This window comes from Leptonychotes weddellii, chromosome 8, assembly GCF_054177405.1.
Source record: "Leptonychotes weddellii isolate Sample4059 chromosome 8, ASM5417740v2, whole genome shotgun sequence".
Taxonomy (NCBI): Eukaryota; Metazoa; Chordata; class Mammalia; order Carnivora; family Phocidae; genus Leptonychotes; species Leptonychotes weddellii.
In genome coordinates, this window is record NC_138376.1 from 29,012,384 (window position 1) to 29,039,687 (window position 27,304).

Genomic DNA, 27,304 nt, shown 5'->3' on the forward strand with positions numbered 1-27,304 from the left:
GGTAGCGGGAGGGGAAGAATGAAGCGGGGGAAATCGGAGGGGTAGACGAATCATGAGAGACGATGGACTCTGAAAAACAAACAGGGTTCTAGAGGGGAGGGGGGTGGGAGGATGGGTTAGGCTGGTGGTGGGTATTGAGGAGGGCACGTTCTGCATGGAGCACTGGGTGTTATGCACAAACAATGAATCATGGAACACTTCATCTAAAACTAATGATGTAATGTATGGGGATTAACATAAGAATAAAAAAATAAAATAAATAAAAAAAAAGAAACGAGAAATCTCAAATAGAGAATTTAACTTTACACCTGCAGGAACTAGAAAATGAAACAAAAAGCCCGAAGTTAGTAGAAATAAGGGAATAATAAAGATCAGAGTGGAAATAGAGATTAAAAAGACAATAGAAAAAAGAAATCAATGAAACTAAGAACTGGTTCTTTGAAATGGTAGACAAAATGGACAAACCCTTAGCTAGACTAAACAGGAAATAAAGAGGGAGGACTCAATTAAAATCAGAAATGAAAGAAGTGAAGTTACAACTGATATCAAAGAAATACAAGGGATCATAAGAGACTGCTACAAACAATTATATGTCAACAAATCGGGTAACCTAGAAGAAATGGATACATTTCTAGAAACTTATAATCTTCCCAGACCAAATCATGAAGAAATAGGAAATCCGAATAGACTAATTACTAATAAGATGTTGAATCAGTAATCAAAAACCTGCCAACAAAATTCCAGGCCCAGAGGCTTTACAGGAAAATTCTACCAAACACTGAAAGAAGAGTTAGTACCTATTTTTCTCAAACTCTTCTAAAAAATTGAAGAGGAGGGAACACTTCCAAACTCATTCTACAAGGACAGACTTACCCTGATACCAAAACAAGACAAAGATACCACAAGAAAAGAGAATTACAGGCCAATATCCCTGATAAACACAGATGCAAAAATGCTCAATAAAATAGCAAACTGAATTCAACAATACAGTAAAAGGATCATACACCATGATCAAGTGGGATTTACTGAAGGGTTGTGAGGATAGTTCAACGTCCATAATCAACATAATACATCACATTAACAAAATGAAAGATGAAAATCATATGATCATCACAACAGATGCATAAAAAAAGCACTTGACAAAATTCAACATCCATTTATGATTAAAAACTCTCAACAATGTGGAATGGACAGAGGGAATGTACTTCAAAATAATAAAGACCATATATGACAAACCCACAGCTAATATCACACTTAACAGGAAGTTTTTTCTTAGGGAAGACAAAGAAATAAAAGTCATCCTAATTGGAAAGGAAGACTGTCAGAATTTACACATGACATGCTGTTATATAATAGAAAATCCTGAAGATTCCACCAAAACACTATTAGAACTAATACACAAATTCAGTAAAGTTTCAGGAATACATGAATAATATACAGAAATTGGTTGCATTTTTATACACTATTCGAAAGAGCTATTTGAAAGAGATATTAAGAAAACAAGGCCATTTACAACTGCATCCAAAAAAGAATAAAATACCTAAGAATAAATTTAATCAAGGAGGTGAAAGACCTGTACACTGAAAACTATAAAACATTGTTGAAAGAAATGAAGAAGACACAAATACATGGAAAAATATTTTGTGCTCTTGGATTGGAAGAATTAATATTGTTAAAATGTTCATACTACCCAAAGCCATCTACAAATTCAATGCAATAGCTATCAAAATTCCAATGGCATTTTTCACAGATACAGAATAAAGAATTCTAAAATTTATATGGAACCATGAAAGACCCTGAATAGCCAAGCAGTCTTGAGAAAAAAGAACAAAGATGGAAATATCACGATTTCTGATTTTTAAACTATAATGCAATGCTATAGTAATCAAAACAATGTGGTATTGGCATAAAAATAGACACATAGATCAACAAAACAGAATAGAGAGCTCAGAAACAAGCCCACGCATATACGGTCAATTAATTTATGACAAAGGAGCCATGAATATACAATGGGGAAAGGACAATCTCTTCAATAAATGGTGTTGGGAAAACTAGACAGCCGCATGCAGAAGGAGGAAACTGTACCACTACTTCACACCATGCACAAAAATTAACTCAAAATGTATTAAAGACTTGAAGGTAAGACCTGAAACCATGAAACTCCTAGAAGAAAACATAAGTGGTAAGCTCCCTGACATTGGTCTTAGCAATGTTTTTATGGATTTGACTCCAAAAGCAAGGGAAACTAATGGAAAAAGAAACAAATGGGACTATATCAAAATAAAATGCTTCTGCACGGTGAAGGAAACCATCAACAAAATTAAAAGGCAACCTACTGAATGGCAGAAGGTATTTGCAAATTGAATATCTGATAAGGGGTTAATATTCAAAATATATAAAGAACTCCTACAACTCAATACCAAAAAAAACCCCTGAAATAATCCTCCAGGCAGAGGATCTGAATATACATTTTTCCAAAGAAGATATACAGAACAAGCACATTAAAAGATGCTCAACATCATTAATTGTCAGAGAAATGCAAATCAAAACCACTACAAGATAGTACCTCACACCTGTAAGAATGGCTGTTATCAAAAAGATAAGAAATAACAAGTTTCGGTAAGGATGTGGAGAAAACGGAACCCTCATGCACTGTTGGTGGGAATGCAAACTGATGCGGTAACTTGAAAAACAGTATGGAGGATCCTCAAAAAATTAAAAATAGAACTACCATGTGATCCAGCAATTCCACTACTGGGTATCTATCTGAAGAAAATTAAAACACTAATTCAAGTGGATATATGCACGCTTTGCTCATTGTAGCAATATGTACAATAGCCAAGGTATGGAAGCAACCCAGACATCTATCAGTGGATAAATGGATAAAGAAGATATGGCATGTATGTGTACACACACACACACACACACACACACACAATGGAATACTGCTTAGCACCCCCCCAAAAAATACAATCTTGCCATTCATGAGCACATGGGTAGACCTTGAGAGTAGTAAGCTAAGTGAAATAAGTTAGAGAAAGGCAAATACTTCACGCTTTTGTTTATATGAGATATCTAAAAAACAAAACAAAATCCAGACTCCTAGATACAGAGAACAGATTGGTGGTTGACAGATGGAGGGGGACTTGTTGGAGTAGGAGTGGGTGAGATGAGCAAAGGGGATCAAGAAGTACAAACTTCCAGTTATAAAATAAAGAAGTCATGGAGATGTAATATACAGCATGGGGACTGTAGTCAATAATATTGTGTAACTTTATAGGGTGACAGATGGTAACTAGACTTAATATGGTAATCATTGCCCAGTATATACAAATGTTGAATCACTGGAAACTAATATAATATTGTATATCAATTATACCTGAAAAAAATACACAAACATAGTAAAAAATGACCTCAGACCCAGAATTGAGACTGTCTATGAATCAGAGAACACAGGGCATCACTGGACATTCTAAAGAGATTATTGGAATGCTAGAGAGATACTTTTTTGGTGATAGCTATTGGAGCAGAGGGAAACAAAATTTCCTCCTGATTAAACTGCTCAATAAAAAGTTGTATTCTTGGTAATCTCTGGCAAATGAGGGATTTTGACTGTGGAGGTGCAGAAAGAAAATACGAAAAAAGATGACATGTCGGGGGGAGAAAGGACAAGGTTTTGACAGTGAATTAGTGTGGGGAACTTGTAAAGTACAAGTCTTGTCTGTTTCTCAAAGATCTCCAATCTGTTTGCACGAGATGAGATGGATGAAATCACCCAAGGTCTGATATCGGTGATGAAAAAGGAGCTGCCTCGCCACGCTCCTACCTTTGATAATCTGTATGAGTACTTCATTTCAAGATCAAGGAAGAACTTGCATGTTGTTCTCTGCTTCTCTCCAGTGAGTTGTTGCTTTGTATTTATGTGGGAAGAGTTACTTATTGAAACGTACTTAATAGTTTACCTTCTCTGATGAGATGATTTGCTCAGAAATTAACATTTGTCACACTGAATTGAAATTAACACTTTACTACCACCAATCTCCCCTGGAGGCAAGCAATCTCATACCAAAGTATAATCATTTAAAATGTCCATTTTATTAGAAATTATTGCATAGCCTACAACTTCCATTAATTGCCTAGAGATATAGATTACTCGAATTGTAAGGGAATTGTTGATGTAATCTTGTCCAGCTCTTCCTCCAATATCAACATACCGTCTAGAATGTCCCTGATGTAGGTCTGAATATCCCTAGCTCACTGTATTATCCAGTATAGTAGCTATTAGACATGTATGGCCATTTAAATTTTGATTAGTTAAAATGAAGTAAAAATAAAAATTTACTTCCTCAGTCCCATTAGCTCCATTTCAAGTGCTCAGTGGCTATGAGTGGCTTGTGGCCACCATACTGGACAGCACAGATATAGAACTCATGGTTGTATTGGGCAGCTCTGCTCCGCAGGTCTCACTAACTTACAAGCCAACCTACTTAATTTTTAGACCATCTAATACCCAGAGACATCTTCTATGGAATGAATTGAATTTTGTCTCTCTTTTTTTTTTCCCCTGTGATTCTGTTTCAGCTTGTAAAATGAATCCTATCCCTCCCTGCCCTCCATACCGCTCCTCAGATATTTAGAGAAAGTTTTTGCAGATTCCCAAAGTTGTTTCCTTTGTAGACCAAACACCTCCCACCCCTTCTGCTACTCTCACTTGTCCTCGTGTCCAGGCTTTTCACCGTCCTGGTCATCTCTCTCTAGAAGAGTTCTAGTGTGTCCCTTTCCCCTTTAAGGTAGCTTTTAGAATCCAACCCAATGATGCAAATGTAGTCTTAGGGCAGGGAAGAGTGTGGAAATACTACCCCCTTCATCTAAACATTTCGCTGATACATTAATGCAGCCCAAGATTTTTTTTTTTTTAATTGTGATGTCACACCATTGGCTCAGAATGCCTAAACCTCTCTCGAGCCGATTTATTATAACCCTTGTGTGTGTCTGACACTTTCCAACTTCGCTGTCAACAGGTTGGTGAGAAGTTCCGAGCCCGTTCTTTGAAGTTTCCTGGCTTGATATCAGGTTGCACCATGGACTGGTTTAGTCGCTGGCCAAAGGAGGCCTTGATTGCGGTGGCCTCCTATTTCCTTTCAGGCTATAGTATTGTCTGCTCCAGTGACACTAAACGACAAGTCGTAGAAACAATGGGCCTCTTCCATGACATGGTTTCCGAGAGCTGTGAAAATTACTTCCAACGGTGAGTGGCTTTCCCTAAGGCTGTGGCTGCAACCCCAGGGTTCACTCCGGAGAGGAATTCCATGCAGCGATCAGATCCATTGGGTACAGAGTCCCAGCTGCACTTAGACTTTTTTTCTGGCCTTGATTTACTAGTGATGATGTATTGAAATAATGATAAATCAATGAGACTTTAAAATGAACTAGTGTCTGTACTTAAGTACCTCTTTCCCTCCAGGCCTCAAAGGAACAGATGCTTAATGAATCACTTTATTTCATTTGCTTAATTTCTTTTTTTTTGGGAAAATGACTTGACTAATTCATGATAAACTGTTTAAAATTGGTTTCTTATTCAAATGCATTGTTTATTTTGATTAAGGAAGTACACTGTTTTAAAGTTTCACTCTTGCCTTATGTTAAGGGACGTTTAGGTTTTGTATTTGCAGCTCTTAGTCTTAGCAATGTTTTCACGGCAAATAATTTTAATTGACTGTAGGCGAGTCCAGTGGCTAAAAGTAGCAATGGTGTTCACATGTGAAAACTGTTGTCAACAGTTCAAAAATACAACTTCTCCCCCTCCCAAATCATGATAGTCACTGTGTACATTTGACAGATGGGAATAAAGGTGGACCAACATAATCTTTGGACTTCTGGGGGCACTGAACCTGCCAGAAAGAGTTTTTCCACCTAGAGAGTCTGAGTAACACTTTCATGGATTTTTCAGGGGGTTCCTCTCTCACAAAAATATGTTTATCCTGGACCCTTTTCTATACTGAAAACTATGCCCAGGAACCCCCTCCTCTTAAATAGTTCTAGATAGCCTTCCAGATCCTCTTGGTGGATCCATGTGTATTTTTATGGTTAGCAAGATTTTCCTTCCATTTAACTTGAACTCCTTCTGTCACTGTCATCCATGGGAAGTTTTACCTTCTTACAACTACGAAAAGCTGTGTCTTTATTTTTGAAAAATTTGGTGTATTTTCCAAAATTTTCATATCCTTTTAGGTTAGAGAAGTTTATTCTGAATGTGATACTTATCAAATGCTTAAGTGCTAGTCATGTAAATGCCCGAGTCCTTAAAATTTTTCTTTAATGTTAAAAATCTTCACAACTCCATAAATGAAAAATTAATTAAAAGGTAAAATGATTTTATAGTATGTGAGGAGCTCTTCTTTGACTCGAGTTTCTCCTGCATAAAATTATTCCTTTTATTTAATTCTACTGTTAAATAGGATTACTGCACTACAACCGTAGTGAGTTGAACATGTGAATCAAGTGTGGCTGCCATGATTTCAAGGAGATCTGGTGAATCATGGGGAGAGACTGGCTTTCACTTTTGTAAGCTCACCCAGCTGGGTTCTAGCAGTGAAGAGGTGTGTAGCAAATACCAGTTGAATGAAAACAGATCACAGCACAAATTCATTTTGACCACATATCCCTAATATTTGTATAGAACCTTAAAGTTTACAAGGTGTATTTACATATGCTATATATATATATATTTTCCCCCCCCCCACAAAATGCTGGCAGGTGTAGGGCAATGATTTTTTTCTTAGTTTTCCAGATGAGTAAACAGAAGACCGGAGTGGGATAGGGGTTGAGTCAAAGACACCTCAAAAGGTCAAAACACCAGATATTTAGTGTTCTTTCCACCTCACCTCTAGGAAAACCATTCACAAATCCTGCCCTCTGGCTAGTGAATCACCCTTCAGAAATTACACTGATTCCACAGTGGGAAGAGCATCTGTAGGATGCTTTCCAGGAATACATCAGAATGATAGAGATAAAGATCATTTTTACATTCTACTTTCAGATACCGCCGAAGAGCACACGTGACTCCCAAGTCTTATCTCTCATTTATAAATGGTTATAAAAACATTTATACTGAAAAGGTGAAACATATCAATGAACAAGCTGAACGTATGAATATTGGTAAGCAGAATGGAATCTTTTATTTATTTATTTATTTATTTAAGATTTTATTTATGCATTTGAGAGAGAGAGAGAGATAGCGAGAGAGAGCACAAGCTGGGAGGAGAGGGAGAAGCAGACTCCCCACTTAGCAGGGAACCCCATGTGGGGCTCGATCCCCAGACCCTGAGATCATGACCTGGGCCGAAGGCAGCCACTTAACCGACTGAGTCACACATATGCCTGGAGAATCGAATCTTTTAAGGGCTTTTTGATAGGAATCCACACTGGTGGATATTGTGTTTAAAAGCAAAATACTGACTTTACTGTTAGTAATAGATTATTTTAAGGGATGCTGTTAGGGTCTTTTACCTGTTAAAAGCTTCCAGGCAGGGGTGCCTGGGTGGCTCAGTTGGTTGAGTATCTACCTTCAGATCAGGTCATGATCTTGGGGTCCTGGGTCAAGCCCCACATTGGGCTCTATGCTCAGTGGGGAGCCTTCTTCTCCCTCTCCCTCTGCTGCTCCCCCTGCTTGTGCTCTCTCACTCACTCTCTCTTTCTCTCAAATAAATAAATAAAATCTTAAAAAAAAAAGAAGCTTCCAGGTAGAAGAAAATCTAAAAAAGGAGGTGGCCTATTTCCTCTCTGGAACTATTTTTTCCCTGCCCCTCCAATTCTGGGTCCAGGCTGTTGGGCCAGGAATCCCCATAGTCACTGAGCTGCTACTGCAGGTGGAGAAAATCCAGCTCTTGGGAACTGACTGTGATTTCAGTTTTTGGTTTCATTATAATCAATTTGCCTTCACTTGCATAAACTTTGCCATGTTAATGCTTCTCAAATTTCTAACAAAAGAAAAGGAAAAATAGACAAATCAAAACTGAAAGAGGTAGTTTACCTGAACAATGGATTTCTATGTCCAATACATGTAAGCAGAAAAAGCATAAATTGGAACAATTTTATGTCCAGAAAGCATTATGGCCCAAACAGTCCAAAAAGAAGTGCAAAAATCCCACCCCCCAACACTTCTGCAAAAAATGTGATCCCATAGCATAACTGAGCTCCAAGGTCTGTGCAGTTATAGTAATGGAAACACTGTGGAAGAAACCGTCCTCTGTTTTTCTCATGGCTCACCTTCTTGTAGCTTTCCATATGATACTCTATAATCAGTGGTGGGCTGGAGCTACTTGTAGGCTCTAGAGTTGATTGTTAATTCGTAGGAATTTTATGATCTGGTTATTAAGCACATCCTTAATTAAAAATTAAATCCTATAAACTTACAATTAAGTAAATTATATTTGAAAAAGGCAAGAACAGGGGCACCTGGGTGGCTCAATCGGTTAAGCGTCTGCCTTCAGCTCAGGTCATGATCTCGGGGTCCTGGGATGGAGCCCCGAATCAGGCTCCCTGCTCAGTGTGGAGCCTGCTTCTCCCTCTCCCTCTGCCACTACCCCCTTGCTTGTGCTCTCTCCTTCTCTCCGTCAAATAAATAAATAAAACCTTAAAAAAAAGAAAAAGGCAAGAATACTCAACATTCATCACATCTTAGCTATTTTTACTCTATTTTACTGCTATTAATGTTCTTGAGGTTATTTATTTCTATTCTATCAGTATGGTAGACATATAATGAATGGTGTGCTACTGGGAGTCTCTTGGTAACTTCAAATCAGCCCTGGTGAGAATACTGACACCATGGAAATTGGGAAACGTACAGATGAGTGTTGCCCCTTCTCCCCCAAGAGACTCGGATGCTAAACAGTCACCGACACACCACTGTCTAGAACTCAGCTGGAATGTGAGAAAATCCTCTTAACCAGTTATTGTGCTCTGTGGTGCTGAGAGTCACAGAGCCAGCAGCACAGGTGTTAGCAGCTGTTTTCATTTTCTTTTTTTTTTTTTTTTGCGAGAGAGAGAGAATGAGAGAGAGCACGAGAGGGAGGAGGGTCAGAGGGAGAAGCAGACTCCCTGCTGAGCAGGGAGCCCGATGCGGGACTCGATCCCGGGACTCCAGGATCATGACCTGAGCCGAAGGCAGTTGCTTAACCAACTGAGCCACCCAGGTGCCCTGTTCTCATTTTCATAGCAAAGAGAACCACATGACTGTGACTGTATTATCTGTTCATTTGTCCCAGCTGCAGTGTGATTCAAAGGCAAAAAAAAAAAAAAAGATATCCACATCATTAAAAATGATGTTTGCAAAGCCAAGGAGAGCACTAAGTTTGTCACATAGGTTTCCTGACTCAGTTAATCTTACTCAGTATGGCATTGTGACCTTCCCTTAAATTTAGCTAGTTGGTGTTCTTCCCCCTGCTGCAGAAACCCTCAGAGATATGGTCAGTATTGATGCTCCTCATATATATGTATTTGTCCATAAATAACTATCTGGTGCTTGTTAATAATATTGGTTCAATGCCTTAGAAGTAGTAAATCCTGAGCAAATATTGGATGAAGAGATGTTCAGATACTAAGCAAATGTGTCTGTGTGTGTGTTTGTAAAGGTCTTGATAAGCTTATGGAGGCGAGCGAATCTGTGGCTAAGCTCTCTCAGGATCTTGCAGTAAAGGAGAAGGAGTTGGCAGTGGCTTCCGTAAAAGCAGATGAAGTGAGTTGGCATTTACTGTATAACTAGTGGGGAGGAATAGTATTCCCTGTTTTAAAAAGCATTGTTTAAAAATGTTATGAAAAATAAATAATATATAAACCCATAGACTATTTCTAGTGAGATACTGTTCACAATGACAATTAGGTATTTTTGTTTAACTTATATGAATAGACACCTAAATTATTATCTCCCCTACCTGGTCTAAGACTATTCTTTCTTCTCTGGGTCTGTATCTTTTGTTCTCTCTCATCTGTCTGTGAAATGTTTGCCTCTCCCTAAGTTATATTTGGTCTTCTCTTTGAGGTCCCTGCATGCTCTGAGTCTCTAGAATGGCCCAAGTCTCATCTGAAGTTTGTGTCGAGGAGGGAAAAAACTAAGAGGAATTGTTGGTGGGGTTAAAAAAAAAATCCTCCTCCCAAGTTGATAGGGATATATGTATGCTGCTCCTTGATCTGTGAACTTGCCCATCTGTGACTGCTTTCAGCTTCCACTCACTGAGTCAGTTAAGAGTGGATACCTACATCCCAACCCATAGCCAGTTACTGAAATGAGAGAGATAGCATAGGAGAGGGTCTTAGCATGGTCCCACTGTATGGTAGACACTCAACAAACATGACCTATTTTATTGTCATTACATGGGCATTGATATGGTTTCTGACCTTATTCCATTACACATACTTGAACCGTGTTAATTTTCTAGAAATTACATAGAGTGGAAATACCATTCTCCTGAAAGCTTAAAATGTTTATGTATATATTCTGTATATATAAATATAGTATGTATTATATTTATATATTTGTAAGCCTCAGGAAAGCTTAGGACATAGAAGATTTCAAGGAACTGCTTAAAGGAGTTACTTTAATACCTTTAGGTGTATTACACCTTAGGGAATATATATGAAATATACATAGGGAATAAATTTGCTCTTTTTTTTTTTTTTAAAGATTTTATTTATTTATTTGAGAGAGAGAGAATGAGAGAGAGCATATGAGAGGGGGGAGGGTCAGAGGGAGAAGCAGACTCCCTGCCGAGCAGGGAGCCCGATGCGGGACCCGATCCAGGGACTCCAGGATCATGACCTGAGCCGAAGGCAGTCGCTTAACCAACTGAGCCACCCAGGCGCCCTGAATAAATTTGCTCTTATTTGTGTTTTATCTTACAGCGAATAATCTCACTGCTCAAATCTGTGAATTTTGCTCAAAAGCTACCTATTTGCCCTCATGTGTTCCCTCAATTTAACAGGTACTGGCAGAAGTCACAGTAAGTGCTCAGGCTTCAGCCAAAGTGAAAAACGAAGTGCAGGAGGTGAAAGACAAAGCCCAAAAAATTGTGGATGAAATTGACACTGAGAAAGTAAAAGCTGAGACCAAGCTGGAGGCGGCCAAACCTGCCCTTGAAGAAGCAGAGGCAGCCCTGAATGTGAGCGTGCGCTGTTACCCCTCTCAACACGAGTCCCAGCCATTCCGTGGGTCATTCCGTGAAATTCACTGGGCAACTTCTAGAATCTGAAAACTGAATGGAATTCTAATGTGATTAATAATCTCTGAGTCTGAAGACAAATGTTTCTGTTGATTCAATATTCTAAGTTCTAATTTTTTTAAGTCTTCAGTTCTTATAACTTACTAGTTTCGTTCCATAAATCTGCCTTCCAGGAGAGCTGAGAAATAATGCGAGTGATTCACGGCCTGAACAATAGCGTAAGGGATTCAGATTACATAGAGAGCCTTCCCAGTTCCTCCAAAGCATGTCCTCCAGATTACATTATGTGCCCTTTAAAAATCTTCTCGTGGGTTCTGGGGGGCTCTTAGGATAAGGTCCGTGGTTAGGCATCCACAGCTGGAGGCAGCCTACAGTTGCCTCTGACAACAACCACTCCTTAAATAGATGATCTGGAGTAAATTTACTCCATTTTTTTGGATCTCTGTGGATATTATAATTGCTCATTGATCCTTGAAGGATCAATATAAGCATTAAAAGTAATGAATACAGTTTGCTGGGCACACAGAAAGTACTCAGTAAATATCATTGCTGCTGTTGAAACTGATAACTGGGCTCCTATCTATCCCTTGAGCCCTTCCGTCAATCTGTCTCTACATACAGTATGGTCCAGCCATGCAGAAACACCCATAGGCTTCTGGAAGAATCATGGTCTGTTTAAATGTGTCTCTCCCTCTGCCAGGAATGCTTTCCCTAACCTTCATTGCCTAATAAGAGTCATTCTCCAGGACCAGGCTCATCCCTTCCAGGAAGGTTTTAGCTCTTCTGGCTCTCCCTTGTGTTTCCTGTCACCCCTCTGCTTCTAACATGATGACAATTCTAGTTTAGGGTAATTGTGCTTTCTTTTTCTTCCTTGGAAGATTATGAGGACAGGGCAATTTTTCTTTATTTTCTTTCTTTCTTTCTTTCTTTCTTTTTTTTAAATGGGAGGATGTCTGTATTTGTTGAATGACTAGATTTATGATAATCATTTAATAAAATTGTGACAATGATCAGGACACATTCTCCACCCCCACTCCCTTTAGGAGTCCTATAATAATATACAAGAAAGAGAAAGCACTGAACAAACGAGTCTTAGGGGATTTTATTGATCATGTTATGTTCCAATCTTTCTTGCCTTAAATATCAGCTAAATTCCAAACTCAGGTGACAGATAGAAACTTTGAAAAATATTTTTGTGAGTCATATGTTATAATAATTTCTCTTTTCTCCTTTGAATTTCTCCCTCTTCTGTAGATAGGGCAGCCCTCAAAAGAACACTGAACGTGAGGTTTCTGATATTCAGAATCTTGCTCCTCTTTTCATACCACACATAGAGTATGTGCTTTGAAGATACAAGTTATCTGAATGTTACCGATCAATGAGGCTTGTTGCCAACAGAGGCTTGGAGTGGTGGGCAATGAATGGTAGTGATATTCTATAGCAATTAGTTGAGGGCAACAGGAGAAAAAAGAGTAAAAACGAATAGAAATCCCAAGATAACAATGAAAGAACCATTATGCAAAAATCTTGGAATACAAACCCTTAAGGAGATAATGTCAGGGGATGGGGAGAAAATACATTTTAAAGTTTTCTACTTTCATTGTTTAAAAGCACTAGATTTCCATATGATTATTAATACTACTCACCAAAAAATATATCGATTCCTAATCCCAAATACAGACTATCAAACCAAATGATATCGCCACAGTCAGGAAACTTGCAAAGCCCCCGCATCTTATTATGAGAATCATGGACTGTGTCCTACTACTATTTCAAAAGAAAATTGACCTAGTCACTATGGATCCAGAAAAACCTTGCTGCAAGCCTTCCTGGGGAGAGTCATTAAAAGTAAGTAAAAAATCTTTGCAAGTCCTATAAGGTGCATCAGGTGGCCCCAGCCCAGGACCTTCAATATAGACCACACAAGCTGGTAGGCAGTAATTGATAATTGTGTACTGAAGAGTTTTTCTTAGATTGCATCTCCCAAAGTGTAAGTAGGGAAAGATTTTAAAGCCCAATGGTTTCTTTTTGTGAAAAGTGTCTAAAACCAGAGGCTGGTATTGGCACACTTTTTTTTTTTTTAAGATTTTATTTATTTATTTGACATTGAGAGAGAAGGAGAGAGCACAAGCACAGGGTAGTGGCAGAGGGAGAGGGAGAAGCAGGCTCCATACTGAGCAGGGAGCCCGATGTGAGGCTCGATCCCATGATCCTGGGATTGTGACCTGAGCTGAAGGCAGACACTTAACTGACTGAGCCACCCAAGCACACCTTGGCACACTCTTGATGTCACCCCAACCCAGTCTCCAAAAGGGAGCTTGTGTGGTTAGTGGCATTCAAATGCGCACACTGGACAGGAAACTTACATATCTTTTCTTCTTTACTTTTTCAACCATGGTGATGGGAAGACAATTTGCAACTTACAGATTTAGGTTGTCTATTGTCATAGTCTTGATTTGTATGTTTAAGAGTATATCAATTGTTACTTTGAAAAAATTCAATTTAGAATTATATCCTAACTCAGAAAGAAAGTATTTATTTTCTCCCGGAACTTACAGGTTGTAGTGCTATTTTTCAGTTGATGAGTGCAACAGGGTTCCTATGGAGCCTTCAGCAGTTCCCCAAGGATACTATAAATGAAGAGACTGTTGAGTTGCTGCAGCCATATTTTAACATGGATGATTATTCTTTGGAAAATGCCAAAAAAGTCTGTGGGAATGTGGCTGGTCTGCTGTCTTGGACCCTTGCTATGGCAACATTTTATGGTATCAATAGAGAAGTGTTACCTCTGAAGGTAAGAGTTTCCCTCCTTCTCCTAGGAGATCAATGTTTAATAAAATCCATCACCAGTATTACTGCTATGAAAAGACAAAGCATAATTTTGACTAAATTTTTTATTTTCTTCATGTCCTCTCGCATTTCTCATTTTCTTTACATCTGCTTAGTGTTTCTTGGCATTGCAGACAAGAAATCGAAACCAACTTATTAACTTAAACAGGAAATGACTTCATTGCCAGTAATAATTAAGCTGTCATAAAGGAAAACCTGCCATTTCTTTAAAGTTTAAAGAGATTAAATTGTTGATTCCCAACAAAGTTTATAAAAGTTAAACTCAATACCCAGAAATGTTTTAAATTTGAAAGATAGGGAAAAAAACCTTATATGCATTTAAGAAACAAATGATCAAACAAAATCAAAAAAGGTTGCAGAAGAGAAATCAGGATGGCACAGACTTCCTGCAACCCTATATATTAGAATGTAATGGAAAAATATGTGCGGAGTATTGAGGACATTGCTGTGGCCCAAGAATGCAATAACTGGCCAAGCTGCCCTTCACGTATAAAGGAACAAAAAGACATTCTTAAGGATGCGATTTAAGTACTGATTGGTAGGTGCGTGCATGCATGCTTACGCGCATGCGCACGCACACGCACACCGTTTATGCTGCTCCAGGCTGTTCTTCAGGTCTGAGGGAACCGAACGACATTTGGGGTGCAAAGGATTCATAAAATACGCCACCCAGACGTACGCTACCCTCCTGCGCCACCCCCAACCCCCCCATAAAGCTAAAAGCGTTGAAAGTGGTTGCTCTGTGGAATGGAAAATGATGAGCTGGTGGGCAGGGGGTTGCTGGTTGTCGTAATAAACCCTATAGAAATGGCTGCCTTTTAAAACTGCGCATAGGTAACTCGGAGAAAAATAGAAAATATGTTAAAAATAAGAAATTTTTAATAACAGGAAATGAGGAGAAAATGTAGGAATCCACTCAAACCAAAAGATACCAAGGGATATAGAATTTAAGAAAAAATGCACTCAGAAGAACAGATTTAATTTTTACTAAAAATCATGATCCACAGTGAGACTTAACTGTAATGATGCTTTTGTAATAAATAAAATATTATCAAATTACAAAAAGCAAAATGCATTAATATTTTAAGTGGAAATTAACAAAAACAATAGTAATTTGAGATTGTGCAGGGCTGGTTTTTATGGGTGTGTGACCTGTTCACACAGGACCCTGAGTTTAAAAGGGTCCATGCTTGGCTTAATGGGCTGCTGTCACCCTCTTGAAGTTCTTAATAATTTTTTAATAATGGACTCCACATTTTTAATTTTGTACTGAGCCCTGCAAATTATGTAGCTAGTCTTTAGCAGCATAAACTAATAATTATATAGAGATTTTACACTGTATCATTTTTAAGGTTGAATAGCTGCATTGAACTTTCTTGAATATGAACAAAGAATATGAAATTACTTCTAGTGACTGAGGAACATTTACAAAAATTGATCATATTCAACGATAAAAGAAGATCTTGATTCAGTTACCAAAATCAGAAATTGCTGAGGTCTCATTCTCCGATTATAAGCAATAAAATTAGAAAGTTTGCATTAAAAAAAAAAAGCCAATAATTTCTTTTTAGGAAATGATGACAAAAGTTAGTTACCAAAGCTTTTGTGATGTGGCCCAATGGCATGTTCTTAGCTCTTAAATTAATTAAACTAAAGACTCCAGTACATACTCACTTATAAATACACATACACACAAAACTTAAGGAAAGTGGAAGGGAGCTAATAAAAATAACATTAAAAATTAGAGAAAAGTAGGGGCGCCTGGGTGGCTCGGTCGTTAAGCGTCTGCCTTTGGCTCAGGTCATGATCCCAGGGTCCTGGGATCGAGCCCCGCATCGGGCTCCCTGCTCTGCGGGAAGCCTGCTTCTCCCTCTCCCACTCCCCCTGCTTGTGTTCCCTCTCTCGCTGTGTCTCTCTCTGGCAAATAAATAAATAAAAATCTTTAAAAAAAAAAATTAGAGAAAAGTAGCAGAATTGAACAATGTCGCTTTGCAAAAACAAAATATAAAAGATATGTTCTTGGAAAATATGTATAATCACAGATATGTGGATTTAAATAATTAGAAAGAAAATTTTAAAGGTATATGTAAATATATTACAAAATTTAAATTTAATAACAATAATATTAATACTAGTTAAATTAATATTTCCTGCAAAAAAGGGCTAAATTTAAATAAATTAAATATTGAGAAAGAAAATGAGAATGTTATCAAAAAACTTCTACTCCAGGAGGCTTTAGGGCTGCTTTACTTTACTGATTCTTTTAAATTTCTAAGAAACGGGTCATTTCTAAGAAATAGATAATTTTTAAGTCCATGCTCTAGGACTTAGAAAAAGATGAAAAATCTACCATTACAGTTATTTCACTTCAACAAATCTTTATGAAGGAAACAACCCCAGATTTTGCATGCCCAATAGCTTTATTTATAATAATTTAAAATGGGGGGGATGTCTAAAAGTAGGGCAAAAGTTAGGTAAATTATGATACATCCAAATAGTGTGATATTATGCAGCCATATTACTAATACTCATGAAAAAGTGTTTAAGGGGAAACGATTACACTATATTAAGTGAAAAAGAAAAGACTTGGAAAATGCCAGTTATCACCTTCTTAACACAATACTCAGACTCTCTCTGGGTAAAATCACAGGTTATTTCTGTTATCCTTTCTATGCATTGCTGCATTTTCCCCGTGTTTTCTATACTGAACATTAATAATTAAAAGAAAAAAGAGAGGGGTACCTGGGAGGCTCAGTCCGTTAAGTGTCTGGCTCTTGATCTCAACTCAGGTCTTGATCTCAGGGTCGTGAGATCAAGCCTGGACTCCACGCGGGTCGTGAAGCCTACTTAAAAAAAAGAAAAATGAAAAAATAGAACTTTAATGGAAAATCTCCAACACTCTTTGCTTCCCCAGCTGAACACACTTAAGCCTCTAAATACCATCTTAGGCAAAAATTGTGCAATTCGTGTTATTATTTACCAATTAAAACCAAAAATATTTTGCAGACCTACTACCCCTCCATGCAGTGACCTCTTCTTCCTTTTTAAGGCTAACCTGGCCAAGCAGGAGGGCCGTCTGGCGGTTGCTAATGCTGAGCTGGGGAAGGCACAGGCTCTGCTCGATGAGAAACAAGGCGAGCTGGATAAAGTACAAGCAAAATTTGATGCAGCCATGAATGAGAAAATGGTGAGATTAAATCTATAAAGTTGCAGAAATGAGGTGTTAAAATTGTCCACAAGTGTGTGTTGTATTTAGAAATCAGGTAAATGTTGGTGACAAAAAAAAAAAAAAATTTACCTGACTGTCCTTCAGTGTTTGGGATCACTGTTTATCCAATCCCTGTTTGGGGTTTTTGACACTCTAAGGTCTTTCTGTGTGTTTTTAATAATCATTTTTGGTAAGAGTAAGCTGGGATATCATACCCAAAGGGTCCTCATTTGGAGGTTAGAAAACTGGGTTTGAGATCCAGTGCAGGCACTTATCTCATTAGGCGGTTGGAGGCAACTGATGGAGCTTCATCTGTCAAATGGGGATCCTAATACAACCTACAACCTCGTGGGATAGGTGGTAAGCAGTGGTAGTCTGCTAACAATAGGATCTGGGCAGAAGGGGCCCGGGGGGAAAAAAAAGCCTTGATTTGCACTGTTTGCTGATTTCTGTGATGTAGGTCCTCCCACCACTGTCAGTTCTAAGCTACCAACGTGCTGACACTGAACACAGATTTGGAAACAGACGCACAGCAGGGCACTATTGTATACTATACTATTGTATATATAGCACTGTTATATACTCTACACTACTGTACACCACCGTGCAGGTACAGTGCACTTAACCTCAAGCTCATAGATAATTCAAAAATGTAGTAAATAATTAGGAGGTGATGAGTTTTGATTATCTATTACCTTTGCTCTTAATGTAGTTTATGTAATTGTAAGTTTATATAATTTAATTTTTAATAATGTCTGTGTTCAACACCGGCCAGCAAGTCTTCTAAAAATGTAACAGTTGGCTCTAGTGAGTTGATACAAGTTGGCTGCAGCACATTGCTGTTGTGTAGAATTTTTCTGGGAAAAAAAAAAAATCACTTTGTAAACTTCCAAGAACTCAGAATTTTTAAGTCCAAGACCTAAAATGGTATATTTTATTGATTTGATTCTGTTTTGAAAACATGGAATAGAAATACTATATTAATTTATGTGATTTGGATTCTCTCTCACAAAATCTCTTTCCTTGAAATTTTGTAAGGTAAAATAACTCTATTATGAATCAATTACCAGAATTTAATAGGTAAAATTTCACTCACATTGCTTTTTTAGACTATATTTATTTTGCAAATTAAGAAATTCCTCCCTATGTTTTTATGTATGAATACAATGGATGTTTGATTAAGCACTTAAAAAAGTTCTTTGGGATATTCTCCCTTTACGAATGTAGGATTTGGTAAATGATGCGGATATGTGCCGGAAAAAGATGCAGGCAGCTTCCACCCTCATCGATGGGCTGAGTGGAGAAAAGATCCGATGGACTCAGCAAAGCAAAGAGTTCAAAGCTCAGATTAATAGGTATAAATTTTGGCCTTTGTTATAATTGCTTTCCTTCTTAGTCATCACCCTAGACGCCACCTCTTTGTGATATGAGAGAAAATAAAATACATCTCTCCAGTGAAGCACTTTGCTTCTTCATTTCTGTATATCCATTTCTGAATCTTACAGCTGAGGTTACCCACTCTCAGTAAAACGGAGAGGGATTAAAAGGTTGTGAAATATTTTTAATCTCAAGTTTGGTTCAGCAATGTAGGTTTTCAGTACAAGAGTCCTTCTTTTTCTGTTGTTGCTTTTTTTGTTTTTGTTTTTGGTTGCTGCAGGGAGGCAGGGGCACAGGGAGAGGGAGAGGAAATCTTAAGCAGGCTCCATGCCCAATGTGGAGCCGGATGCGGGGCTTGATCTCATGACCCTGTAATCATGACCTGAGCTGAAGTCAAGAGTCGGACGATTTCTGACTGAGCCACCCAGGTGCCCCAAGAGTGCTTCTGATATTGTTTGCATTTGCCAGAACTGTCTAGATACTTTCTCCAGTTCTGTACTCTTCACCTCAGTGATTTTGGACGTGTGGATCAGGGGTTTCCTCTAACTACAAGGCTGTCTTGTGGTAGTGTCTATTGGTGTCCTCAGAAAACTGGAAGAGGGGGGAATGAGAAAGGAGTAGAGAATAGCAAGAAGTGGGAGGAGGAGAGGGAGAGCCAGAGGGGGAGAAGAAAACAGTTTAATCAGGACTGAGTCTAACAGGACCAGGGCATGGCATGGGAAGAGGATACTGTCCTTCCTAGGAGTCAAGTCTCTGGACCTGCAGGCTTCAAGGAAGCAGTCTCTCTCTTGCTCCTTGGCCTTCCCCAAATGTGGCCCCTCCTCCCACCATTTGGGTTTGGGGGCTCCCTTTTGCATGGTCTGTCCATGTCTGTTTACCATGTGTTAAGGAGGGAGCAAAGAAGGATTTTGCCTAATAAGAAAACAAAACTGCCCTATGGCCTTTTGGACTCATTAATGGGAGAGGGTGAATGTGTTAGCTGACTCACGTTGTCTTGTGTCCCCACAGACTCGTGGGTGATATTCTGCTGTGCACCGGATTCCTTTCCTACCTTGGTCCTTTCAATCAGATATTTAGGAACTATTTGCTTAAAGATCAGTGGGAGATAGAGCTGAGAGCTCGGAAGATTCCTTTCACGGAAAACCTGAATCTTATTTCAATGTTGGTGGATCCTCCAACAGTGAGTATCACTTTCTTCATAATATTATTTGAATTCCAGCCTTACTTACTAAGAAATCACGGTTCACCTATTTTTTTTTCTTTTTTCATTTAATTAAAAAGATTGTTTTGAAAATACTTAAGAATTAACTAAAAAGAAACCTTTCTTTTTGGTATGGAAATTCCTTTGAGTTTTAAGAAATCTTGCTTTCAAATTATCATACATGGGGGTGCCTGGCTGGCTCAGTTAGTGGAACGTATAACTCTTGATCTCAGGGTCATGAGTTCGAGCCCCACACTGGGGGTAGAGAGAACATAAAAAAATAAAATCTTCAAAAAAAAAATAAAAGATCATTCATGAATTATAGGCTTGCTAATACTGGGCTTTTCTTTTAACTTTCCATTATTTGCACCACTCCTATTAAGTCACTCTCTTTCAAACATTTTAGGTGATTATAGGCATTAGCTAGGCCATAAGTCCTGGTATGAATCTTCTTTTGATCATAAACCATCTTTTCGTCCTGTCCAAGAGCATAGCCCAACAGTACGTTCTGGTGTCACTGAGTGATGGCCCCACGACACTAACCTTCCTTGTTGGGAATTTGATGCCACTGTTAATTTTCAGTGTATCTTGCCGAGCTCCTATGGCATTAAATGCCTTCCAGGCAATTTGTATTCATGAGCTGCTTTCTGATCTGTAAATATATTCCCCCGTGACTTTTTCCTTTGGGAAGCCATGCTATTAGTTTCGTATTATCCGTATCTAAAAGTTAAAAAATTAATCTTTTCCAATTCAAACAATGTTCAACTGGTTGTTTCCAAGGACTAGATAATGTATTAAAGATGCAGTGGACACTGATGAGGCAAAGTGGACCAGGGTATACCTTATTAATTACGGCCTTTGGAGGCTGCTGGGATAATTTAATGAGGGTGAAGGCTGGTGGATTCATTGGATCTCAGGTGATTTTATTGACCACGTGGAGGCAGGCTTGTGGTTCTCTCGTAATTAGGGAGGATTTTTTTTTTAAGTTGAGTTATTTATTTTCCAGTGATCTCTACTCCCCAACATGGGGCTCAAATTCAGCACCCCAAGATCAAGAGTCGCACACATTTCCGACTGAGCCTGCCAGACACCCCAGGAAATATATTTTTTTAATGTCATTGATGAACACCTGCCAGTGTAATATCCCTCCTAATTTCTCTGCCTCCAGCTATGCAAATCCTGCTCTCCAAGTAAACAGAGCCAAAGGGCAGGAAGGGGAAGCTTCAGGGGTTTAACCCTTGGTGCATATCTTTCCAGACATTTCAGTGTATTCTTTCCACTAATCCTGCCTAGTCTGGATCCCACCACTCACCCAGTCTTACCATATGTTAAGCCCCTATGTTCTCTGAATGTTAAGCAACCACACTTCAAAAATTCACAGTTTTTGTAATATTCCCTCATAAGTTTGAAAATGTAGCATAAAGGACTAAACCCTAATCTTGGGTTATTAAAGGATTTATTAGATTATAATTTTTATTTTTTTAGGTGAATGTTATTTGGGTCACATTTACAAGTTGTTTTTTTTTCTCTAGGTACCCATTGCATAGTCTCAGTGGAAAAAAATATATATCCCAGTATTAAATTCTTTTAATATTGTGGCAATTTTAATTATTATGAAAGCATTCTTGTTCTCCTCTGACTGGCCATATCCATTTCTTGTTACTTAGATTGGGGAGTGGGGGCTGCAGGGATTACCAGGAGATGACCTCTCAATCCAGAATGGCATCATTGTGACGAAGGCCACCAGGTACCCACTCCTCATAGACCCACAGACTCAAGGCAAAACTTGGATTAAATCAAAGGAAAGAGAAAATGACTTGCAAGTATGTACCATTTGGTGTATGGGAAAGCATTATTAAAATCATGAAATTTTCCCAAAATTTCGGTCGATTCTGCCAGTCATAAAGTCATCTCTGTGATAATTGTTTGTTAATTTATACCCTTGAGTTTTGTAACAGTGGTTTGGGGCAAGGGCTCAGATTATTTTCTTTGTTTTGTGTTCTCTCATGATGTACTCTTCTGTCTGTCCCCTTCCCTGGTTCTGTTGCCTTTGCCAACGTTGGATGTGGCTTTTATTCTGGGCCTTGGGTTTGGGCTTACAGGAAAGCAGCAAAAATAGAACTCATGACTCCTCGGTTTAGGGCTATTTGCTCCAACCTAGCTCAGGCACATGGTACTTCACGGTATCGTAGAGTCGTTTTAGAGTTGGGGTCTAATAAGGTGTTTATTTTATTTTTAATTTTATTTATTTATTTTTCTTAGAGAGGGAGGAGTGGAGGGGCAGAGGGTGAGGGAGACAGAGAATATCTTAAGCTGGCTCCACACCTAGTGCAGGGTCTGACGTAGGGCTCGATCTTACCACCCTGAGATCATGACCTGAACCTGAAATCAAGAGTCAGATGCTTCACTGACTGAACCAACCAGGCACCCCATAATAAGGTATTAATTTTATTTTATTTTTTATTTATTTATTTTTTTAAAGATTTTATTTTTATTTATTTATTTGAGACAGAGAGAATGAGAGAGAGAGCATATGAGAGGGGGGAGGGTCAGAGGGAGAAGCAGACTCTCCGCTGAGCAGGGAGCCCGATGCGGGACTCGATCCCGGGACTCCAGGATCATGACCTGAGCCGAAGGCAGTCGCTCAACCAACTGAGTCACCCAGGCGCCCAAGGTATTAATTTTAAAGAAGAGGTAGACAAAGGCAGGATTCCAGCATCTCAGATTTACCATTGATATTTCAACTACCAATACGGACTGTTCCATTTCCCAGGCAATGTACTCAGAGTTCTAAGTCTCCTGGATCCGTACTTTTACATATGCTATTCTACTAACCAGGATGTCTTTCTTTACCCTACTGCCCATTTCACTTATATCCCAGATAAATATCTTGAGTGTTCTTCAAGAAGTCCACATCCAATAGTACCTTCATCAAGACTTCCCTGTGTCCTCAGTTTAATATAGCCTGTCCTAAATGCTCACAATGTCTTATGTGGATTTCTGATATGGACTTAGAGTCTGTCTTCAATTACTGTTCATTGCACATTTGTCTTTTGTCTTTACTGTATTATAAACTTCTTGCTGACAAGGCTTATGGTTTTATACCATCTTTATATTTTCTGCACTGCTTTTTCTATAGAGTAGGAATTCTGATATTTATTGAATTTCAGTGAATTAAAGTGTGCCATCATTACAAGGAAAAAACAACAAAAAATCATGTGATCATCTTGATAAATGCAGAGAAAGCACTTGTAAAATTCAACACCCATTCCTGATAAAACCTCCAGCAAACTAAGAATAGGAGGGCTCTTCCTTAATCAGATAAAGAGCATTTACCAAAAGCCTACAACAAACGCCACTTAATGGTAGAATATTGAAAGATTTCCTTCTGAGATGAGGGTTTCCCTGACATGTGGATATTGCCCGGTGCTCAGGAACACCCCTGAGATACTCCCAACTCACTGATACTCTAGAACACAATGCACCAGTCTGTTTACTTGGAAAACCAGGGAGATCCCAGAAAGAGAGTGTCAACAGAGGAGGAGAGTTAAGGAAAATGAAGTCAATGGGCATGTAGCTTCTGAGGAGCCGTCTTCACAGAAGGAAAGCATGAGTGGTGTATACAGGAGCATTCCTGCTCCTCAACTTCTTTTCCTGGATCCAGCACAACTACAGCTTATTTCCTGTTCCATTCCTCTTGCTTCTGCTGACTGTCCATCTCCCTACTCCTCCTGCTCTTAAGTTTCCTGATCATAGCTTTGTCTCTCCATTTTGGCATTAAGCTCCTTGATAGCCTTTGATGATGTCCTTCCTGATGTCACCCAGTCTCAGGAATCTTCTTGAGGAAGTAATAGAAATATGCCAGAGATACTGACATGTTTTTAAAACCATCAACTCCTGGAACGTAAGGAGACTGAACTATATTCTCCTTACACAGGAGACGTTATGTTTTTAAACATGTGGATAAGCACATGCACAAACACCCATAAATGAAAACAGAATAAAACAGAAATATTATTTCTTTATTAGGGAAGGAAAACAAAACGAAAATTGAAACACTTTATAAGTGAAAAACAAAACATGTTTTGTATGTCCAGGACTGCATTCCACTGTGGCAGCTTTGTCCAGGCCACCTTCAGTATCGTCTCCAGAACCTTCAGCTCTGACTTCCAGAAAGAGGTGTTCATCAAGTTTCTCTATAAAAAATTCACCACCTTGTAAAAACCCAACACTAGAGTCTCTGTGCAGCTGACACAGGATCTGATGGTAGCTACCACACAGTGTTACTACACGAGAAAATCAAGTGAAGGGGCGCCTGGGTGGCTCAGTCGGTTAAGCGACTGCCTTCGGCTCAGGTCATGATCCTGGAGTCCCGGGATCGAGTCCCGCATCGGGCTCCCTGCTCAGCGGGGAGTCTGCTTCTCCCTCTGCCCCTCCCCCCGACTCATGCTCTCTCTCTCTGTCTCTCTCAAAAATAAAATAAATTAAATCTTAAAAAATATATACAACTAATGAATTGTTGAACACTACATCAAAAACTAATGATGTACTATAATAAATAAGTAAATACAAAAATATAGAAAATGATTTATTATGAGAGATTGGCTCGTGGGTTGGGGGAGGCTAAGAAATCCCACAGTCTGCTGTCTACAAGCTAGAGGTTCAGGAAGGCTGGTCATGTAGTCCCAGTCTAAACTCTGAAGGTCTGTGAACCAGGGGAGTCAGTGTGGTATGAGTCCCAGTCCAAGTCTGAAGGCCAAAGAACCAGTTGCTGATGTCCAAGGGCAGGAGAAGATGAATGTCTCAGCTCAAGCAGAGAGCAAATTTGCTCTTCTTCCATCTTTGGGCTCTATTCAGGCTCTCAATGGATTGGATAATGCCCACCCAAATCGGTGAGGGTGATTTTCTTTACTCAGTCTATCTATTCCAAGGCCAATCTGTTCTGGTAACACCCTCACAGGCACAGACTGAAATAAATGTGTACCAGCTCTTTGGGCATCACTTACCCCGATCAAGCTGACACGTAATATTAACCCTCACACTTAGGAAGCAAATCACGAAAATAGAATTTACTCCTTAGGAAATAGAGCAGGACAATTATATTTAGTCTCATTGGGACCTTGTTTCATCTTGTTTAATAAGCTGGTTAAAGCTCTTTGTTTAGACTCATTTACCTTATCAACTCATAATGAGGTCTTTCACAGCTCATCATTTGTGTAAATAAAGCTATCCATCCAGGGAAAAAATTCCTTCATGTACAGGATTTTTGTTTTAGTTATTTCCCTTCTATCCAAAACAGGACAAGAGTAGACTTATTTAATTTTTATTTCCACGTCTCTTTTTCATAGCAAGGGAGAGATAATATCTTTTAATTCCACTCCCTTAATCTCCTGCTGTCCCTGGATCTTCCTTGTGTCTTAAGATCAGCCCTCACAGCAGCATAGAAACAGTAGCGGCATCCAGAGGGTAGAGTGTAAGGAGATGGAGAGTTGAGGGCTCACCCTTTGGAAATCCTCCCATTTAGGCAGAGGAGGGATCGTAGGAAAAGTAAGAATTCAAAGCCATTTGGCCAAAGCAAAGATCAACCAGCCCAGTGTGTCTATTTTTTTTTTTTTAAGATTTTATTTATTTGAGAGAGAGAGAGTGAGAGAGACAGAAAGCACAAGAGGGGGGGGGAGGGTCAGAGGGAGAAGCAGACTCCCTGCTGAACAAGGAGCCCGATGCAGGACTCAATCCTGGGACCCAGGATCATGACCTGAGCCAAAGGTAGAAGCCTAACCAACTGAGCCACCCAGATGCCGCCTAGTGTGTCTATTTTAACTAATCAACAAACACTGAACTAAAACACTGGGGCCCCACCAGGCATTCAGAATTCTAATTTTAAAAATATATATATAATATAAAAAGTGAACATACAGTCTTTTAAGTTGATTTTATGGGAAGTATCTATCATATTCTTCCGTTGCACCACTGTTAGAGGCACAATACATGGATGGGACCTTGGTTTGACTCCATATATAATTTCTGACATTCTAATGCCTATTTTTTAATCACTTGATCATCTCATGAGTGGTCCTGAGGAGATAAATGAATATTGCAAATATGCAAGTTACTTTGCTTTCCCTGAGTGATCGTAAGTAGGTATGTGTAACCGGTTTAATCCTTGATTACTTCTCTGCTCTGTGTAGGAGCAGATTTCTGACATTCACTTTGAGATGTGCCACTCGATTCTCCTGTTTCGACCAGAGAAACTGTTGCTCATCCAGAGCCTACACAAAGTCATGGGTTCACCACGTTTGGAAAATTAAGTGTTCTTACTTTTCTTTTCTTTTTTTTTTTTTTTTTAAAAGAGATGATTTATTTGTTGATTTTATTTTATTTTATTTTATTTTATTTTTATTTATTCATGAGAGACAGAGAGAGAGACAGAGGCAGAGGGAGAAGCAGGCTCCCCGCGGAGCAGGGAGCCCGATGCGGGACTCGATCCCAGGACCCCGGGATCATGACCCGAGCCGAAGGCAGACGCTCAACCGACTGAGCCACCCAGGCGTCCCTTTACTTTTATTTTCATAAGGCTTCCTCTATCGCCCTTAAAATTCTTAGGCATCTGTGCAACAAATCTCTTGGTTTCCACTTAGGAATAAGCACATTCTTTGTCACATTTATATAGCAATGAACCCTTTATTTTTAGGTAACATCTCTGAACCATAAATATTTCCGCACACACTTGGAGGACAGCCTTTCCTTGGGCCGACCCCTTCTCATTGAGGACATTCGTGAAGAGCTGGATCCAGCCCTGGATAATGTATTAGAAAAGAATTTCATTAAATCAGGCACCACATTCAAGGTGAGCTTTGGGAAGGAATAAAAAAAAAAAAAAGAAGACGGCAAGAAAAGAACAATGGTGACATCTACTTATCTTTTTGAGCATAGCAGTGAAGGTACTTTGCTTCAGGTGGTAGTATTTGATACAATGGAAAAATTATTTCCAAACTCATATTTAGTGTTTCCCTTATTTTTTTAATTGTATGTGAAAAATACAGGGGAGAGCAGTATTTTGGTAAGAGTAGCCATTTAGCTGACACTAAATAACATATTGAGGAAATACATTGGTCATAATAATATATTAATGTTGCACACTATGTATGTACGTACGTTGGCAGCTCTGAGAAAATTGGATTTACAAGTCATATATTCATCTGTACAATAAAACCTGCATTTTCTCACAGGAGGAAATGGCATTTTAATAAAGTCTATGGACACTGATTTGTTCATTTCTCCCTGTATTAACTTTCAATCTAAGCTCACAGACTTTGCTAGAAGCTATAGAATCCTGTTTCCCATCATTGGTGCGAACATGAATGGTTTTCAGTAGAAGTGTTTCTTTTTTAATTGGAGGCATTCTCTACCTTTAGGCTTCTTTGGTTTTGTTTCTTGATGAATGACAGCATT

At 38.9% G+C, this 27,304-nt stretch overlaps 1 protein-coding gene across 1 annotated transcript in view; it reads left to right on the forward strand.

Moving 5' to 3' along the window:
* Positions 1–27,304, forward strand: part of DNAH8 (dynein axonemal heavy chain 8) — a 251,864-nt gene that overhangs the window by 134,736 nt on the left and 89,824 nt on the right. Inside the window, exons 38-49 of the mRNA XM_081827548.1 lie at positions 3,735–3,899; positions 5,022–5,248; positions 7,040–7,158; positions 9,633–9,736; positions 10,980–11,156; positions 12,897–13,064; positions 13,795–14,010; positions 17,116–17,253; positions 18,502–18,629; positions 19,660–19,831; positions 21,520–21,675; positions 26,544–26,699. Coding sequence (XP_081683674.1) covers positions 3,735–3,899; positions 5,022–5,248; positions 7,040–7,158; positions 9,633–9,736; positions 10,980–11,156; positions 12,897–13,064; positions 13,795–14,010; positions 17,116–17,253; positions 18,502–18,629; positions 19,660–19,831; positions 21,520–21,675; positions 26,544–26,699 — 1,926 coding nt within the window. The remainder of the gene's footprint in view (positions 1–3,734; positions 3,900–5,021; positions 5,249–7,039; positions 7,159–9,632; positions 9,737–10,979; positions 11,157–12,896; positions 13,065–13,794; positions 14,011–17,115; positions 17,254–18,501; positions 18,630–19,659; positions 19,832–21,519; positions 21,676–26,543; positions 26,700–27,304) is intronic.